We start from the raw sequence: 18,586 nt of genomic DNA, 5'->3' as shown, positions 1-18,586 counted from the left end.
TCTAAAGTAGCTATCTGAGTAATAGCTTGCTGGTAGGCAAACCTGGAGGATCTCTTGAATCTAGCAATAGATTCTGTAATTAGTAGGCGGGCATGCTTTTTAAACTCCTCCCACACCATCAGCGGTGAAGCCATATCAGAGTTGGAGGCAAAGAAAAATCAAAAAGGGTTCAGTCTCCAATTCTGCTCCGGAGGGGTACTAAAAGGTGCCAGCTTAATCCAGTTGGGAGCATGGTCCGATAGTATACCAGGGCTAAATCCCGATATATGTAACTTTGGTAATAGGGTGCGAGAGACCCAAATAAAATCGATACGGGACATGGTTAAATGAGAAGTTGAAAAACAGGAGTAAGCCTGATTGTCAGGGTAAAGGTATCTCCAGGTGTCTACCAGGGCAAAACCTTTCGTCAGCCGACCGAACCCAGTCTCATGGTCCGGGCGGGAGACTTCTGGGTTCGGGCTCAATCTGTCTAAGTATGGGTAAGTTACCATGTTAAAGTCTCCTAGCCAAATTGCCGGAATCGATGGGTATTTGGACATGAAAGCAAAACCCTCTCCAAGCACAGCAGAGCTATACCAAGCTAATATCAACAGAGGGCTACAAGCGATTCTTGCATATAAGAGCACATATCTGCCCTAGGGATCCATCACCACCTCCTAGACCTCAAAAGGAACCAATTTAGTAATAAGTACGGACATGCCTCTGGAATATGGGGTGTGGATGGCATGGTGCGCCCAGCCGATTCAGGGGCGCCGCAGCGCCCTCTGGAGGGAGCCCTCTACATGTGTCTCCACAAGCACAATAATGTCTGCACGCCGCTCCTTCAGAAACTATAGGAGAACCGTACGTTTTAGCTTGTCACGCATGCCAAGCACATTCCACTTTAGAATCTTCAAGTGGGCCATGTTGAAAATTTAAAATGACTTGTTGGACCAGGAGGCACAGGACCCCCACATCCAACCCACGCATCGGCACAGTAAACTGTTAATACATTAGACAATGACAACTTGGATAGTTTCTTTTTCATTTTAAGATCATACCGAATAGTCACCATAACGACCATAACCCTCCCATCCCACCCAGCTCTACATGCACCCAAACTTGTGTGAGCATATGTCCCAAACTGAGTTTTGAAGAAATATATACACATCCAGCACCAGCCATTGCAGTCAAAAAAAGACAGTAGAGCTCCAGCTGGGGTACATTACTTGAAGAAAGAAGCAATTGCTTAAAGTTATCACAAGGGGGACGAAAATCCTTTGAGATACAAACTGAGCAATAGGACGCATTATCAACCAGGGGTAACATAATTTGTCAATGCACTGAGCTGTGCCAGCTCTCTGGTGGTTATGAGGCACGAGTAAGGGCTAGAATTCAATAGCATACTTAATTCAGTGACAAGATGTAGATACTTGAAAGACAAAAATGAAAAAATAGGCAGGAGTAAAAAGAAAAAGAAGAAAAACAATTTATAAAATCGGAGATGGATAAGAAACTGGGAGATAAAACTTGTATCCAGACTCGGGGGTTCCTCCATGTCTCACACCCAGGAAGACGAATCACCATGAGTAGGTCTCCATGTATTGAACGGTGGTAAAAAAAAATAAAAAAATGTAATTTGTACAGTCGGTCCAACCATGCGAATGCTACTTTAGGCTCCTGAAAAAAATGAACACGGTCTTCACCCACTACACGCAGGTGGGCAGGAAATGGCATAGAATATTTCAGGTTGCGGATCCACAGGTGCTTTTTTAAGTCTGTAAATCTGCTACGCTGTTGCTGGGTTTCCGCTGAAAAGTCAGGGAATGCCAGGATATGGTGGTTATGTAGGTGAATATTGCCCTTTTCCCTCGTCAAGCGGAGAATGGCATCTCGATTCTTAAAGTTGAGGAATTTAGCTATGAAGACCCGTGGGGGAGCGCCTGGTGGTGGTTTCTTAACTGGCATGCGGTGTGCACGTTCCACCACAAAGGCCTGTGAAAAGGCTGTTCGCCCATAGGTGGAAATGAGCAATTATTCCAGAAAGGTTGCAGGACAGTTACCCTCCGAGTCCTCTGGCAGACCAATAAACCGCAAGTTTTTGCGCCGCATATCATTTTCTAGGTCATCTTGTTTCTGTTGTAATTGTGCTATAGCCGAGTCCTGGAGAGTAGAGGCGACATCTTCCACACGGCCTAGTCGCTGCTCAGATTCCTCCACATGATCCCACAGCTTCTGGAAATCCTCAGCGAGATGTCAATTTTAACCTCTTCCTCCTTAGTGGTGAGTGTAGTTTGACAGGCAGAAATCGCTTCCAGAATCTTGCTGTTACCCGCAGCCGGCGGGCACGATGTGCATGGGAGGGCGCCGCCATCTTTGGTCAGCTCATTCTTGTCCTGCCGACGGAATTTGTCAAGTTTTGCGGCTGACTCTGAAGCTTTGTGAGGGGGAAACCTGTCGCAAGGAAGTGTCGGGTGTCAGTATATCAGTTGAAATATCTCGGCTTGGAGGTAGTAGGATAGTTGAAAGATGAGATCGCCAGGAGAGCTCAGCTCAGATACATCCTATCTCATGCAGCTTCAGGCCACGCCCCCCATGAAGATTCCCCTTTAAGCAGTCTTGTACTGACTACTTATAAAAGGTCATTTTACCAGTCATTATTTGAAAATCAAAGGTGCCTTTTATAGAATTTAAAATAGATTTCAGGGCATCCTTGCACCGCAGACTCCTAGGGCTTATAAAACTACTGTAAATTGTCCAGTCACCCAGGTGTTGCTTTTCCTTATTATTGCTGCTTTAACAGTAAGTTGGATCCACCTAAAGAAATAAATATAGCACTTTTTGCTTATTTATTGATGTTTTTGATCACAAGGTATTATAGTTCTGCCTATAGGAGTAGAACACCGGGCAGAAAAGAATACAGCACCACCTATGGGTAGGCTCCGGACAGTGGGGAGTGATCGCTTGGCTTGTGGGGACATGAGGCCTCTATGTGCTTTGGACAGGCAGCAGTCATATTTCCAGAGTGTACTGGCCATTTTTGGTGTGCCAATATAATGTTTTCCTGTTACCTCCAGTCTGACTGGCATGCTTTGCATACGGTCTCCAGCCTCAGGAATGTGCAAACAGCTCTCAGCACTCCTCAGCAGTTCAGGTTCTTGGTCAGTGGTCAGTCCTTTTGGGTTACCCCCCTCGGCTGTGATTGCTCAGGGTTTTGTTTTTTTTTTGTTTGTTTTTTTTGGAGTCTCTTCTTAGTGGGCTTCCCTCGACAGTGACTGCGCTCCTTATGGAGTCTAAGATGCATGCTTTGCCTCCCAATCCCCGCCTGGAGGCGGCAGGTTCCTCTGTGCCTTCTGTACCTTTTTTAGAAGCACTGTCGTGGTCCTAAAGGCCTTTTTTTCTTGGGTGGAGGTGACATTCGAGAGCAAGGCAAGCAAAATGCTCCCTGCTGTTTGCTTGCCCCCTGCCTTCTCCCTCCATTTCAGGCTCATCCACCATGGACCCAGCCTTCCACTGTTCTGTCAGATCTGCCTACTCTGGGGCATCCTGGACGGATCTTCTGCTGTCTTACCTCAACAGGAAGTTGCTGAGGTTTGTAGTAAGAGCGATGGACCCCCACGACAGATGCTCCTTTATGATCTTCCTTCTCTCATCTGCTGTGCAGGATAGCTGCCGATGGGATTTTGGACATTCTTGTAGCTCTAGACTGGCCTCGTCGACCCTGGTATGCCAATGTGGTGCGGCTGGTTGTGGACGCTCCCTGGAGGTTGACCCTTCAGGAAGATATTCTGTCCCAAAGACCGATCTTCCACCTTGCCTTTTCTTCTTTGGCTTTGATGGCCTGGCTCTAAAAAGCCAGGTTCCTGAAAGAGGGGGTTTGGTGATCCCTACAATGTTTAAGATGCGCAAGTCTACTTCTCTGAAAATATATATCCTGGTGTGAGGTTCTGAGTGTCCAGCCACGCTTCTTGTTAGTGGATTGGGTTTTGGCCTTTCGGCTGTGGGGAGTTGATCACGTTTGCCTTGAGAGTATTCAGGATATTCTCAGACTTACTCTGTCTCAAAAAGTTGCCTTTTTGGTCGCCATCGCTTCTGCATAGTGGGTATCAGAGCTGGCGGTCTTATCCTGTAAGTCTTCTTTGGTCTTACACAGGTATAAGGTGATTCTCCTTCCGTGTCTCTTCTTCCTTCCAAAGGTGATGTCAGATTTCCAAATGAATGAGGTCTTTGTCTTGCCTTCTCTGTGTCCACACCCTAAGGAGGTTGTGCTGCACTCCTTGGATGTGGTACGGGCAGTCTGTATATACCGGTCTATTATGGCTACCTTTCAGCAGTTGGATTTTCTGCTTGTGGTCACAAACGGCCCACAAAAAGGCCTGGGGGCCCTCCTCTGCAACTATTACCTGATGGATTCTGCAGACTATTGTTCAGGCGTATGCCATTAAGGGTTGGGTTCCTTCCTTCCCCATTATAGCACACTCCACCAGGGCAGTTAGTGCCTCTTGGGCATTCTGATGTCAAGCGTTTATGCCTCAGGTTGCAAGGCAGCTGCTACCTTGTCATCTGTGCACACTTTTTTTTTTACAAAGTTGATGTGTTTGCATCTTTGGATGCTTGTTTTAGACACAAGGTTTTTCATGCCACTGTTTGAGGTTCCTTGTTTCCCCTTGGGTGGTATGTTTTGGCATGTTTGCTCCTATTTTTGTTTGCCCACTCCTTATTAAGGCACTGCTTTGGGACATTCCTATGTTTAGGAATCAGAGCGGTGTCCATCACTGAACATAAAAGAAAGCAGATTTTTTTATTACTCACCATAAAATCCCTTTCTGTGAGCTCATTGACAGACACAACACCCAACCCTTTATTTGAGTATTCTATCTATCTTGCACTGCTTTGTGACCAACTGGCTTTCCTATAGCAGAGAAGTGGTTTATTATACCAGCTAGGACTGCCCATAGGCATGGTTGTGTTTTTTTTCTTCCTAGTGTCCTACTCCTGTAGGTGACACTATGAAACCCTGTGGTCAAGAATCAGAAGAGCTGTGTCTGTCAATGAATTCAAAAAAAGGGATTTTACAAAGCGCAACAAAAGTCACTTTTTTTTTTTTTTTTAAGTTTACTAAATATACGTACATATGCATTATAGATGTAATTATTTGAATGTTTTGATTCAGAATTGGTCTTAAATTGATCTTTAATCTTCTCTTGGAGCCTTTTTGAACTGTTCCACTAACTCTCCAGTGAATTATGCTTGCTCTTTCAAATATAACACTTGTACAACACAATTAAATATTTGAAGGGTTAGACTGCATTATTCGAGCTCAATGTAGCACCTTTGCAGGCAAAATCTGAATTTCAAGGGTTTACACAGTAGGATAGATGCTTAACAATGGACTCCTCCACATAATTCTAAAAGCAGTGTTATCTTGGAAATCCCCTTCAACAACGCAGCAGGACCTGGGCTCTTTACTGATTATGATCAGTAACTACGTTTTTGCGATGCACTGGCTAGAGGTTCAGAAGGTCTCTTTGGAGGAAGTCTTCCTGCACTAGAGACAATGTTTTTGTGCTTATCTCTCCAGTATAAACATTATTACTGCCAGTGAAAATAATATTTGCCTCTTTATTCTGTGTTGTCCTTGATTTGTTAAGTGACACTAAACATTATCCTCCATCTCAAAAAATAATCTATATTCATCCCCTGCTTAATGGCCTTGTAATTTATTTTTCAATAAATCATCTCCTCACTTCTGTTTCTTTGAAACAAGTAGAGTATGTTGCAGTCATGTGCATTGCTGTGCCTGTGTACACGAAAAGTTCCTAGTCCATCTCGGGAGCAAGAAAGAGAGGGTGCGCTACTTTCATACACACAGTGGGACCATGGAGAACAAACCACCCTTTAACAAGAAGTCAGATCACAGCAGCAGAATTCTGGAGAGTCGGAGGAGGCTCCGAGCAATAGCTTCTAACTTCAACTTGTTCAATTAAGCTTTGACTAAAGAACCTGTAAGATTCAGAGGCTTGAAAATATCCTGGAATATTGCTGCACTCCTTGGTAACTTTATTGAAGCATTAAAATCACATCACTGGTATTACAGGAACATAAAAGGTAACGCATTTTGCGCTAAAGTCAGCGTTTACTCCAACCGCATATACACATACATTGCATGAAAAAAAAATAAATGTGGTGTGTGTGTGTGTGTGTATATGTGTATGTATGTATGTATGTATGTATGTGTGTATGTGTGTATATGTATATATAAAATAAGCATGGTATGGCAATTGAACAATTAACCAATAAATCAATTAAAGATGCACTTCCACTACACTACTGAAAGTCTATGCTCCTTGCCTTCCCATACTACCATGTCATATAACCCATAAATCAAAAAGCAAAAAAAATCAGAAACACAACAAGCCACAGAAATCTCCTCCAACCCATTGCCCACCAACACAGATCCAGCAGCCACTGCTGAATGACTGTGCAGGAGAGCACAGGGAAGGACATAGTCAGCCAACTACAGCAGGACACCCTCCCAAACGAAGTGCACATAATGTTGTTTCCTCCTCTGGCAGGCTGTGTGGCTAACAAGCCATTCACAGCACGCCAGACAGACAATGGTGACCTATAACCACTTAAAGCGGTAGTATACTCAGACCTTTTTTTCTCAATTTCAATTTAAAGCCTGTAATAAGTCATTGTTAATCACATAGCCTGTAAAGCAAATGATAAAAAAAATCATCCTTACATCTCTTATTGATCCCGTTCTGCAGCGTTTTTGTTCATGTTTAACGCCGCCATCCTTACTGTTGTTTCCCTGTTTTTCTCTGTGATGTATTTTCGCCCTCAGTGTTCGGTCTGTTAAGAAATCCCGCGCATGCGCACTAGCCACAGTTTCTCCTCGCATTTTCGGCTGTCTCCACTATCACTCCCCTGTGACGTTGCAAGTCACATGGGGTAGTGAAGGAATGCCTGAATGGGGACGGACAGAGTCTCACAAGAGCACGGGGCTGAAGTCTAGTAAAGGAAATGACGCAGCCCCCGTGTGAGACCCTGCATTATTCCGGCAGCAGCAATAACTTGCTGGAAAATCTGGATGAACGGAGCATGCGTGGGTGACGTCATTAGAAATTACAAGCAAAATATCTAAGCAACGGAAAAAGTGAGTGGCAAAGGAGAAAGGTAAAAATATTATATGCACACATACGATTTTAAATATGTAAAGTACAATGAATGAGTATACTACCTCTTTAATGCAACCGTTAAATCAACAAAATATGTCAGATGAAATGGTGTCCAAAAATTCAAAAACAGTCAAAAGAATCCAGAAAAACAAAATATAGATAACAGATCAAAATAATCCAACAGGTATTCAATCCTATTGGGATGATATTCATCCCTGGGTACAGAAACTGGCCATGGCCCCGTTGGACCGCACCCCCCTACAATACCTCTTCCATGATACGCTTTCCTCTGTAAAGAGATACAGGCGGAGTATTATTCCGTTTGTGCTGAATGCTGCTAAGTGTCTGATTCCCAGACACTGGAAGCAGTCTACAACTCCTACTCCAGGAGAATGGAAACGAGAGGTTAATGGGATCATGGAGGCGGAGAGGAGGGTGCTGGTCTCCCGGGGTCAGCAGTCTCTTTTTCAAGAAATATGGGCGGGTTGGAGGCTATACTCAGAGGAAGTAATTGACATTTAACATGATTGGAAATAGACTATGGACTTGGAGGTGATATCGTCAATATTCTTATAATTTATACTTGAGGTGCATGCTCAGGATAAAATGGGGGGTCCCTTAGGGGGGTGGTCACTCCTTAGGGGAAACTCTCTCTCCCCCCCCCTTTTTTATTTTATTTTTCCCTTTTTCTCCTTCTTTCACTTTGACATGAAATTAGAGGTAATTAAAGGATCCGTTTAAATATAGATTAACAGACGCTCTCAGACATTGAAGAGTGGAGTTTTGTGAGACTAGTATTTGGGCAATAAGTATAAATTCCTTCCCCTTCTTCTTCTTCTTCCTCTTTTTCTTTTTTTTTCTCTTTCCCTCCCTCGCCCCCCCCCCTTTTTTTTTTTTTTTTTTTTTGTTTTCACTGTATGTATCACAAATTATGGTATTGGTTGGTTTAGGGGATAATCTCCCCCTTATGATTTGATATCTGATAATAGAAATAATAACATATGAGTGTAATTCACGATAATGGGAAAGGGAAAAATTGGGGTTCCTTTTTTTTTTTTTTTTCTCTTTTTTATTTTCCCCTCAATACAGGGGAATCATGACACTGGGGTGTAGAAAGGTTTTTGAGATGGGAGATATCTCCCCTTAATGATTGATAATATGAATTAATCACTTAGGGGTATAATTCACGATAATATGATGGAGGAGGGAGGGAGAATATTTTCTCCAAAGATTGTTAATGAAATTCACTGATGGCTAATATGGAGAACATATGAGGTTGGGTGGGGAGGAAGGAAGAGGCAATGTTTTTATAATTGAAAATGTTAGGAATGAAAGAGAGAAGAATTTTTTGGGTTCTTTCCCCATTTCTTTTGTATGTGTTTTGAAAAATTTAATAAAAATATATAATATAAAAAAAAAAATAATCCAACGAAAAACAGGCCCCTGGGAACGTACAGTTGGACAAAAGAAATGGTACAGTTGGACAAAAAGGAATGATCCTTGTATAAATCAAACACAGGTGAAATACCAAACCTATTTACTCTTTCTTTGATCTTTTATCCATAAGTTGTTTTTATTAATTTTCTTTTGTCTGTTTTTGAATTTTTGGACACTCTATTTCATCTAACATATTTTGTTGTTTTCCAAACGGTTGCATTACGTGGTTATAGGTCATCATTGTCTGTCTGGCGTGCTGTGAATGGCTTGTTAGCCACACAGCCTGCCAGAGGAGGAAACATTATGTGCATCCCTCACATTGTGGCTATATGTGCACTTAGTTTGTGAGGGTGTCCTGCTGTAGTTGGCTGACTTGGCTGACTATCTCCTGCACGGTCATCGAGTAGTGGCTTCAGGATCTGTGTTGGTGGGTGATGGGTTGGAGGAGATTTCTGTGGCTTGTGTTTTTTTTTTTTTATTTATGTGTTATATGACATGGTAGTATGGGAAGGCAAGGAGCATAGACTCTCAGTAGTGTAGTGGGAGTGCATCTTTGGTTTCTTGGTTAATTGTTCAATTGCTTAATTGCCATACCATGCTTACTTGTGTCATATATATTTTTTTTTTATGCAATGTATGTGTATATGAGGTTTGATTAAGCGCTGACTTTAGTGCAAAACGCGTTACCTTTTATGTTCCTGTCATGCCTGTGATGTGATGTGATTTTAATGCTTCAATAAAGCTACCAAGGAGTGCAGCAATATTCCTGGTATTTGCATTTCTCTGAATCTCACAGACCTGCTGTGCAGCACCCTGGGTTCCTGTTCACAACGAGTGAGAGTTGGTCACTCGCCTAGAGCGGCGTTTCTTTGGCTTTACTGAAAAGAACCTGGAAGCTGATTGGTTTCTATGCAGAGTTGCACCAGATTTTGCAGTTTTCGTTAATCAACCATCAAGTGCCTATCTCGGGCCTGTTCACACTTCATATACAGATAATCAACATTCAGAGTTTAGTGTCACTTTAAATTTAAAACTTGAACTGTATTTGGCTGTATTATTTATCCCTGCAGTTTTATGTAACTTAATATATACAAATGAAAGATGATCGATATAGCTAGTACTCTTGTGCTATTCAAATGTAAACATGTAAAGGGTCCTTCAACCATTGTTGGCAAAGCCTCATTGATATGAAATGCATATGGGGCTTTTATAATTTCAGTAATTCTTCTCTTTCCACAGGACGAGATTGCTGACTTTCTCACTGGGGTCTTAAATCGAACAGAGGGTCATTCTGGTTCTGATCCTCGTGATCTTGATGCAGAGAAGAAGAAGAAGTCCAGAGATTTCCTGAGGAGAGAACTGCCTTTAGATTTACCTGAGCGGATCAGCAGGCCAGCTTCACCTGGTGCTCGCTTTCCTGCCTCCCCTTCTGGCTCTGAGGTGAGGAAATAAGTTAACATTGTCATCTTGACATTAAAATACCAGTAATATGACAATAGTGGAACACAGCTCATTAAAATTGGCTACATGTGCATGTCGACCACAGTGTTAAATTGTCACTCCCCTATATTTTCCAAAGGCCCAAATGCATGACTCTATATATACCTTTGTATGACATGGCGTAAAGGGTTTGGATTCTCTGAAAAAAAACCCTAGGTAGTTTGTTTTGCCAACATCCCTTAGATATGGATAGGTTGAGGTTTGGTGCCTCAGGCCAAGTGTGATTGGGACTTTAACGGCTAGTAACAGAGTTTTATATAAAATATAACAATTTATTGAATACAAAGAAAATAGAAGGCAGGAGTAAAATTATTACACACACTTGGGGTGTGTTGGGTTAGAGACCCATTGGTGAAAGTGAGTAAGTTTAAAAAATTGGTGACAAGGTGATATGGTGACTTATTTGAATATTGTTCTCTGCTGTTCCATGCGTGGTGACCAGCTTGGAGTTTGCAGAGAAGGAATATCCTGAAAATCCAACGCATTTCGGCTGGTTACAATGGTATGCCTTTATCCAGGATTATTCCCCATATCTGCAATTATAATAAATATTTTCAGTGAAACATATGCAATCAAGGGGGCAATTTCCTGCCTTCTATTTTCTTTGTATTCAATAAATTGTTATATTTTATATAAAACTCTGTTACTAGCCGTTAAAGTTCCAATCACACTTGTATGACATGGCATCTTCCTGTAGCCCTCTGCATGTTAATACCCAAGGGAACAAAAGCCCTTTTATACATATACACATATACAGCAACTTGGTTTGCTAATGTTAATTATGTAAATTATTATTTGCATGTTATGGTACATTTTACAATCCCTTTTTTTTTTGTTTGTTTTTGGACATTTTACTTGCACATTCATATGCAAGATCTGGAAGAATCATTTACTTTTTTTTATTTAAATTTTATTAAAGATTCTCACAGGAACAAAATAAGATAGGAAAATGTTCCATTTAAAAGTAAAAAAGTTGCCAGGACCAGAGATCCCAGCCAGGAACTAGGTCCTTACTCCTGACTAGGCAGAAAGATCTGGAAGAATCTTTAAATTCCGTTACCTTTTTCAGTGTTTTTTTTTTCAGGAACTTATTTGGCTCTCCATTGGGAGAGTAAATATTGGCAAACATGCATTTCATATTGATCAATCTTCCTTTAATGAAAACCACCCTTCACGGTCTGCTAGCTGCCCCTCTGCTGTGAACGAACTGATACTGTGGAATCCGATGGCAACCCTCCTTAAACGATTCGAGGTCGAGTCTCCATGTAACTAAGTAGGATAGTATCGGGATGGCAATCTACACTTAGAAGCATGTGAGATATGTGTCTCTTGCAGAAATTCTATGTTTGCGGCGTATTGATGTAATTCTCCATTGATCTTGTATCTCTTGCTACGGGTATTCAAGCCTCAGACATTATAAGTCACCAAATTTACCAGGGCCATGTTCGACTAGTGAACCAGCCATCTGCCTGTTTCTTGTGTGGGAACCATAAAGGAGAAGGCAAAAAAAAAAAAAGGAAATTGGTAGGGCACACTTCCAGGTCATTATTGGCTTTGGCTACACTACTTGGTGTTGCCATTTGTCCATACTCTCTGAGGGGGGGGGGGTACCTCTACCTACACTTCTGTCCACCCTCCCGCCACCCGCCCAGATATTCTCCACCCAATGACTCTCCCCATCCTGAATATTCCTATTTTTATGTTTCAAAAGCATGACTTTAGGCCCCTCCACTCTCCCTTCCATCAATTTCCTCGAAAGGAAGGAGGAGGTTCCTAAAGAGAAAAAAAACGTAGAAAAAAAGAACTCTAGAGTCCAAAGTCCCTTTTTCTGTCATCCAACCTTAATTCCCTTCTTCCTTCCTTCCTTCCTTCCTTCTCCCCACCACAGAGACCACCGCTTTTTTCCTAAGGGGGTAAATCATCTCCTTTCTCCTCCCCTCCAGGGAAAGCTGGAGGAGGCAGGTCTAGCTTGGTGCAAAAGTCTTGCAAGTCCTCTGGGAATCTTCGCACTGCCGTATGCCCATCCGTTATTCCTTTAAGACATGGAAAATCCCACCAATATTGAATATGGTTAGGCACATTTGCTCTGTCAATGGCTTGGGAAGCCTTCTTCTTGTCACCTTTTTTACTGCCAGATCCGCATAAATCTGTAAAGTTACTTCTTCAAAAGTGATTCCAGATGACCGTCATGTTTTCTCCATTATTATAGCTTTTTTTTTTTCCGGATAATGAAACCCCACAATAACATCTCTTGGTATCTCTGTGGTCTGGCTTCGAGGCCTCCTCACTCTACACTATCGATTTTTTTTTTTTTTTTTTTGGTGTTTTCTGATGTTTGACTCTGCAATATTGCATTGAATTTTCCTTTCGTCAGTACAGGTAGATCTCCATCGCCGTATTTCTCCGGTAAGACTTTTTATGCGCAGATTTTTGCGCCGGCTTCGATTCTCTTGATCCTCTACTTTGTACTATATGGATCTATGCGCTCTGTAAGGTTTTCACCTTCTCTTGCATCTTCTCCAGGGCTTGATCGTATATCTAGTCTTTCCTCTGCCGCCACCACTCGATTAAGAACCTGTCCCAGGTCCGCCCGAGCTTCTGTAATGTCGGTTTTCAGTGAGACTTCCAGCTGTCCTAGCAGCTCTACAAGGACATCCTTTGTTAGTGGCATACCTGCTTGAGTTTCCTGGGTCACTACTGAGTCTTCAAATTATGTCCCTGGCTCTCCTGCGAGGACTTCTTTCAGCTCTTTTATGGAGTATTTTTGGGCTCTTCGCGGGGTTGCCCCCCCCCCATACTTTTTGGGCGGCTTGAGGCTTGGCCACTAGTATGAACACCCTTTGTGACCTCAAGCGCAGGTTTTTGCTTGCCTACCCCTGCCCAAGTTGGCATCGTCTGTCTTGAGCTATACAGGAGGTTTGTTCTGTTAAATTTGCCTCTGCTGACATTTACCATTGAATTCCCCCTGGCCTCAGGGATGTCTGCGTGGTTTTTCCACCCCCCACCTTGTTTGTTACACCTCTCATCTTCTCCCTGCAAGGAAAATCAGAGCTTACCTACACAGAGAGGTACTAGAGTGAGTACTGGAATCAGTAGGGTGGTACTAGAGAGTGATGCAAGGAAGCTTGGAGGTGGGGGGAGGGGAGGGGGTTGGTGTTGCACTCTGTGCATAGGACACCCCTGAATTCTGCATTCTGTTCATAGTACACCCCTGAATTCTGCACTATGTACGTAGTGCACCTCAGATACAACCGGCCTTTCGAGGGCAAACCATACTACTGGTGCTGCCTGCGATAAAACTGCACTGCAAGGGTTAAATGCCTGTTAAGCCTAAGGGTCCTTTCACACGGTCAGTTCGGTTTTTTTATCTGTTCAGTCACTTTTTTTTTTTTTTTTTTTAACCGACACGGATGCACTTTTGTAGGGTACGTTCCGTATGTCCATTTTTCATCCATCTGTTTGCAGATGAAAAACTGACATTTATGTCTATGGGATTGCGGACGTCCGCTGACATCCGATTTTGCATCTGTTCCGTTTTTTTAAACAGAAGAAAAATAGGGTTCTCTTCCGTCTCAAAAAATGGAACTGAATGGAATGGACGCAAAACGGATGTCAGCGGATGATCATCCGATAACGTCCGCAATCCCATAGACATACATTATGTCTGTTTTTCATCCGCAAACGGATGGGAGGAAAAACGGACATACGGACCGCCCGTGTGAAAGGACCCTTAGAGCCGGTTCACACTAATCTTGCAGCGCGACTTCATCGTGGCTTGCAAATGACTTCTCATAATAGAAGTCAATGCAAGTCGCTCCGACTTTGCAAAAAAATAGTGCAGGAACCTTTTTCTAAGTCAGAGCGACTTGAGTCGTTCTGATTAGAACGGTTCCATTGCACCACATTCATTGGGAGCTACTTGTCAGGCGACCAAGTCGCCTGACAAGTCGGATTAGTGTGAATCGGGTCTTTAAAGAGGTTTAATGTAAGGCTGCATTACTTTCCTGACTCCGTGCCGGTTCACATATGTGCGGCTGTGGAGATCGCATGTAATTTGAAGCGCACTGCTCCTTCATTACATGCGATCTCCTGTGCGGATGCAAATTCAACCATACACTTTGTATGGCTGAAATTCGCACTGCACCCGCAGCAAAGACGCACAGGAGGCATTTTTTCAGCCGCATCAGGATCGGATCGCACAGTGGTTCACACTTGTGCGATCCGATCCTGTGCGAACTGTCAGATCACAATGTGATATGCGATCAAACTGGGCTTGTCATTAACATTTAATTGACACCCCCTGCGTATCGCATATGGCAGTGTGAACTGCCTCTTGTGCGGATGCTATGCGGGAACAGGCTGCGAATTCGCAGCCTTCCCGCATCGCACAAGTGTGAACCAGCACTCCACTCTGCAGGGGTCCAAGTGTTTTTTGTTTATTTTTTTGTATTGAAAATATAAACACTAGTGCTGTGCAATCTCAAATAATGATAAAATGTGCACAACTATGATCATTTTCAATAAATGTAAGTGTCCTTCAGTAACAATCTCCATGTTTAATCACTTACAGACCGCCCACCGTGTATTATTTACATTGGTACTTTGACGTTAAATACCGGGGTTATGGCAGCAGATAGCTGCCATGACCCCTGTGTTTTTTTAAACGGCGAATGGTCCGCTTTAACATAAGGGTGTTCCTAGCGGTGGATTCACCTTTATGTGTGACGGGAGGGGTAATTTTTCCCGATTACCGGAGCCGTCGGTAGTGGGGGGGAACGATCTAGTCCACTCTCCTCTCAGGGCAAGATGGCCCCCCATTCGACTCTATGGCCCTGGAGGACCGGCGCAACGTCATATGTCACTTCCTCCGAATGGTTTGAAGAGCCCATTTTTTTTATCATGAAAAAAAATTACTTTTCTCTATCGTTCATTGACAGACGCAGTTCTCTCTGATTCATATCAGTAGGGTAATACTGCCCCCTGCAGGAGTAGGAAACTAGGCAGAAAAAAGTTCTGGCTACGCTTATGGGCAGTCCCGGAGGGTACACCCTCTCTCTTCCTGCATAGGATGCCAGTTTTAATCTGCCTAGTCAGTAGTAAGGACCTAGTTCCTTGCTGGGATCTTTGGTCCTGGCATAGAAGTCTATGTAGATTTCTGGGCGACAGACTGGACCCCCATATCCAGTGGTCGCCCCAGTGTGGCCATCGAGCGCGTGCAGGCCTTAGCTCCGCGCTGGGTCGGCCACGACATGGTCCCGCTGGACGGGGACTGGCCCACGTCTCGCCAGGACGCACACGACAGGATCTAGGCTGATGTCGCAGCGTTCCTATTTGGCCGACAGCCCCCCTACTCCGGTGGCATGGGGTCCTGTCATGAGATGGTGCCCGCCTGTGTTCCCGGTATGGTGAGTAAACATCCCCCCCCCTCCCCTGCGGATTTTGGGGTGGACGCCGGCCCTCTCTCTGGAATGGTCAGACCCTCACACTCCAGGGTTCCCTCTGTCCTGTTGTAACCCCCCTCCTCTCCACCACCACCCCTACCCTCCTCCCACATGGGGGACTGTTTGAGCCTACCTGAGGTGAAGGGCTAGTGTGCAGGCCGCATGGGGGGCCGTGGGGAGTGCGCTGTCCGCGGCGCTCGACCAATCCTGCAGGGGGGGGGGGGGCCTTGGTGGGGTTTTTCGGCTGTGGATGGGCGTTCCCCTGGGGCCGCCATTTTGTTGTGGCCTCTGTCTGCTTCTATGGAAGCAGCCATCTTGGTACACCCGTTTTTGGCCATTTTGCGGTAGATTTTTTGCTGTGGAGGACAGTGTGTCATGAGGGTGGTCTCTCCCTCTCCGTGGGGGTCTGTTAGCGCACGCCTGACCTCCAGGGTGAGCTGTAGCACTGTGGGGCCGTTTTCTAAAAAAATTTAATTTTTTTTTTTTTAAAGCTGCTGGCGGGTTCCTCAGGTTCAGTATGGACCCTGCAGGCCATTTATTCCCACCTAACCCCCCCAACGGAGACCACAGGGCCTCCCGGATCTCCACTGTCCGTCAATGCCTTTTCGGCAGTTCGGGAAGCATTTGGGCCCAGGTGAAGGTGGTAGGTGCGCTGAGACATTTCTCCGCCTACCCCTGCCTCATCTGATGTCTCAGAGTCTGAGTCTGGCTCAGCGGCCGCAGACATGGGGCCTTCCTGCCGAGTCTGTTGCCTCGCACCCTGTCTCCTCGGATGATGAAGATGACATTTCTACCTCCCCTGCCGCGACAGGCGCTGGTGGATGCACTGGCTGTTTCGGTGCGTGACACCCTGCGATTTGGGGGTCACAGCGGCGGCTGCGCCTGGGGCGCAGGTGGCTCACATGCCATCTGGAGCTGCTCTCTTTGCTGGCTGCTCATGTAGGAGGGGGCCGTCCTGAGACGTTCCCCTGGGGTGTCTAAGCAGCCGTTAGACGTTGCCCTTTTGGGGAGTCTTTGGTACAGAGGACTGTTTCGCCTTTGGTGGACGTATGGTCTCTAGCTGAATGGGACTACTGTTGTTCCAGTGGAGGATTCCCCGTCCTGTAAGGACTTGGGGGATAGGATGGCGCAGGCCGTGGCCTGCGATCTGTACTCCCTGGAGTAGTCTGCACTGGGAACAGTGTTTGTTTTCCCTTGCCACGCAGACTCTGCCTGATGGGCGGAGTTCCACCGCCGTGACTTGGTGTGGGGCATGTCCCTCTTGCCCTGGGGAAGCTGTTTGACCAGCTAGCGCAGGGGCTGCAATTTGTTCGCAATGCCGCGCTGGTCGAGGCTCCCTTGTATGGGTCACCTTGTCCTTTTCGGCGGTGGTTATCCAGCGTCTACTTGACCGTAGTGTTGACCTTCGGATCAAACTTCTACGACGGTCTTAATGGATCTCCCTGTTCAGGGGGATCGCCTGTTGGCGCTTCCCTGGATGACATTATATAAGGGTCTCACGGGGGGAAGAGTGTTTTCTTCCACAGGCTAACAAGGGTAAGGGCCTTCGTCGCAGTCAGGGTTCTTCCCTTTCAGCTCGCAAACAGTTTCTTTGTCCCTCGGGGATGGTCGATGTGACGAAGTCCTTCCAGACTTCCGCGTGTGGTTCCAAACGACCCTGGTCTGGAGAACATGAGATTTGTTTTTTCCAGACCTGCGGACTAGGCCTACTCGGCCTGAAAGTGCTTCCTCACCCATCTAGGGCGTGGGGGGGGGGAGGTCCTTGCCGGTCGAGGATCTGCGGCTGGCCCGGATCCCAGGCTGCTGGGTTTAGGAGGTCATGCGGTCCAGTTGCAAGATCGAGTCCCGATCTGTTTATTTCCGGTAAGGTTTTTTACCTTCCAATGTACGGATTTCCCCGGATCGCTTACTGGCGCTCTGTGGGGCAGTTCAGGCTCTGGTTCAACAAGCTGGACCAACTGGTCCTTTGATGGTTCCGTGCAAAAAAAAAAATTCAAGTTGGTATCGGTTCGCACGGGCGGTGGCTTCCCTGCATCAGGGGGATTCCTGGCCTCCATAGACATTAAGCTGCCTACCTTCACGTTCTGTTATGTTCGGGACACCTACGGGTTCTCCGTCTTTTTTGCCGTGGGGAAGGATCTCTTTTGGTTTGTGGCGTTTCCCTTGGGTCTCGCTTATGCTACTAGGGTCTTCACAAAGGTGTGGCTCCGGTCCTGACGCTGTTGCGGGTCTGCAGCAGCAGGGCGTATCGGTCCGGGGTTTCTGACCGATCTGCTTCTTCGTGTGGAGTCTCCTATGGTGCTGACAAACGGATTTGGAAGCCACCACGAGAACTCTGAAAGGAGTTCAGGTGGGTTCTGAACGTTCAAAAGTCATCCATGGTCCCTTCCATGAGACTGGACTATATGGGCCTGACTTTGGACTGGCTCTCAGTCAGGGTGTTTTCTCCCATCGGAGAAAAGACTCTTGGAACTTCAGACTGCGGTTCATGTCCCGCACATGGTTGTCCCTTCGGACCTGTATGCGAGTTCTGGGACTGATGGTGCCGTCTTTCAAGACGGTCCCTTTCGCTCAATCCCTCTCGGGGATCCCCCAGAAGGCGATCCTTCTCGAATGGGACTAGAATGCAAACTCTCTGGTCTTTCCGATCCGGCTGAGCTGACTGACCAGGGAGTCTTGAGCTGGAATCCTCCCTCCCCTTTTTCCTGAACACTTATCACCGCGGATGCAAGCCTGTCTGGGTGGAAAGGAGTCCTCGGCAGGTTCTCTGCTTCAGGAGTATGGTCCCTGGAGGATCCGGCTTTGCCTGGTTCATTGGATCAGGCACCTGCAGCTGCCCGGTGCACGTTCAATCGACTACGCCACGACCGTGGCTTATGTCATTCACCAAGGGGGCACCAAGGGTTTCCTTGCGGCCTTGGATGTGTCAATTCTTCGTTGGACAGTGCGCCTTGTTCCAGCTCTTCCGCTGTTCCCTTTTCAGGTGTGGAAACCTTGGCAGGCAGATTGCCTCGGTCGACAGGCCTTGAATGCAGGGGAATGGTC

At 45.6% G+C, this 18,586-nt stretch overlaps 1 protein-coding gene across 2 annotated transcripts in view; it reads left to right on the top strand.

The window, feature by feature from the left end:
• KANSL3 (KAT8 regulatory NSL complex subunit 3) overlaps nt 1-18,586 on the top strand; it is a 202,539-nt gene that overhangs the window by 98,001 nt on the left and 85,952 nt on the right. For both annotated transcript variants that reach the window (XM_082256923.1, XM_082256924.1), the window contains exon 13: nt 9,840-10,040. In XM_082256923.1, the coding sequence (XP_082113049.1) occupies nt 9,840-10,040 (201 nt within the window). The remainder of the gene's footprint in view (nt 1-9,839; nt 10,041-18,586) is intronic.

The sequence above is a fragment of the Pelophylax lessonae genome (assembly GCF_965119305.1).
Source record: "Pelophylax lessonae genome assembly, chromosome: 4".
Taxonomy (NCBI): domain Eukaryota; kingdom Metazoa; phylum Chordata; class Amphibia; order Anura; family Ranidae; genus Pelophylax; species Pelophylax lessonae.
The sequence above is the reverse complement of the archived record's forward strand: the minus strand, read 5'-3'. Positions and strand labels throughout refer to the sequence as shown.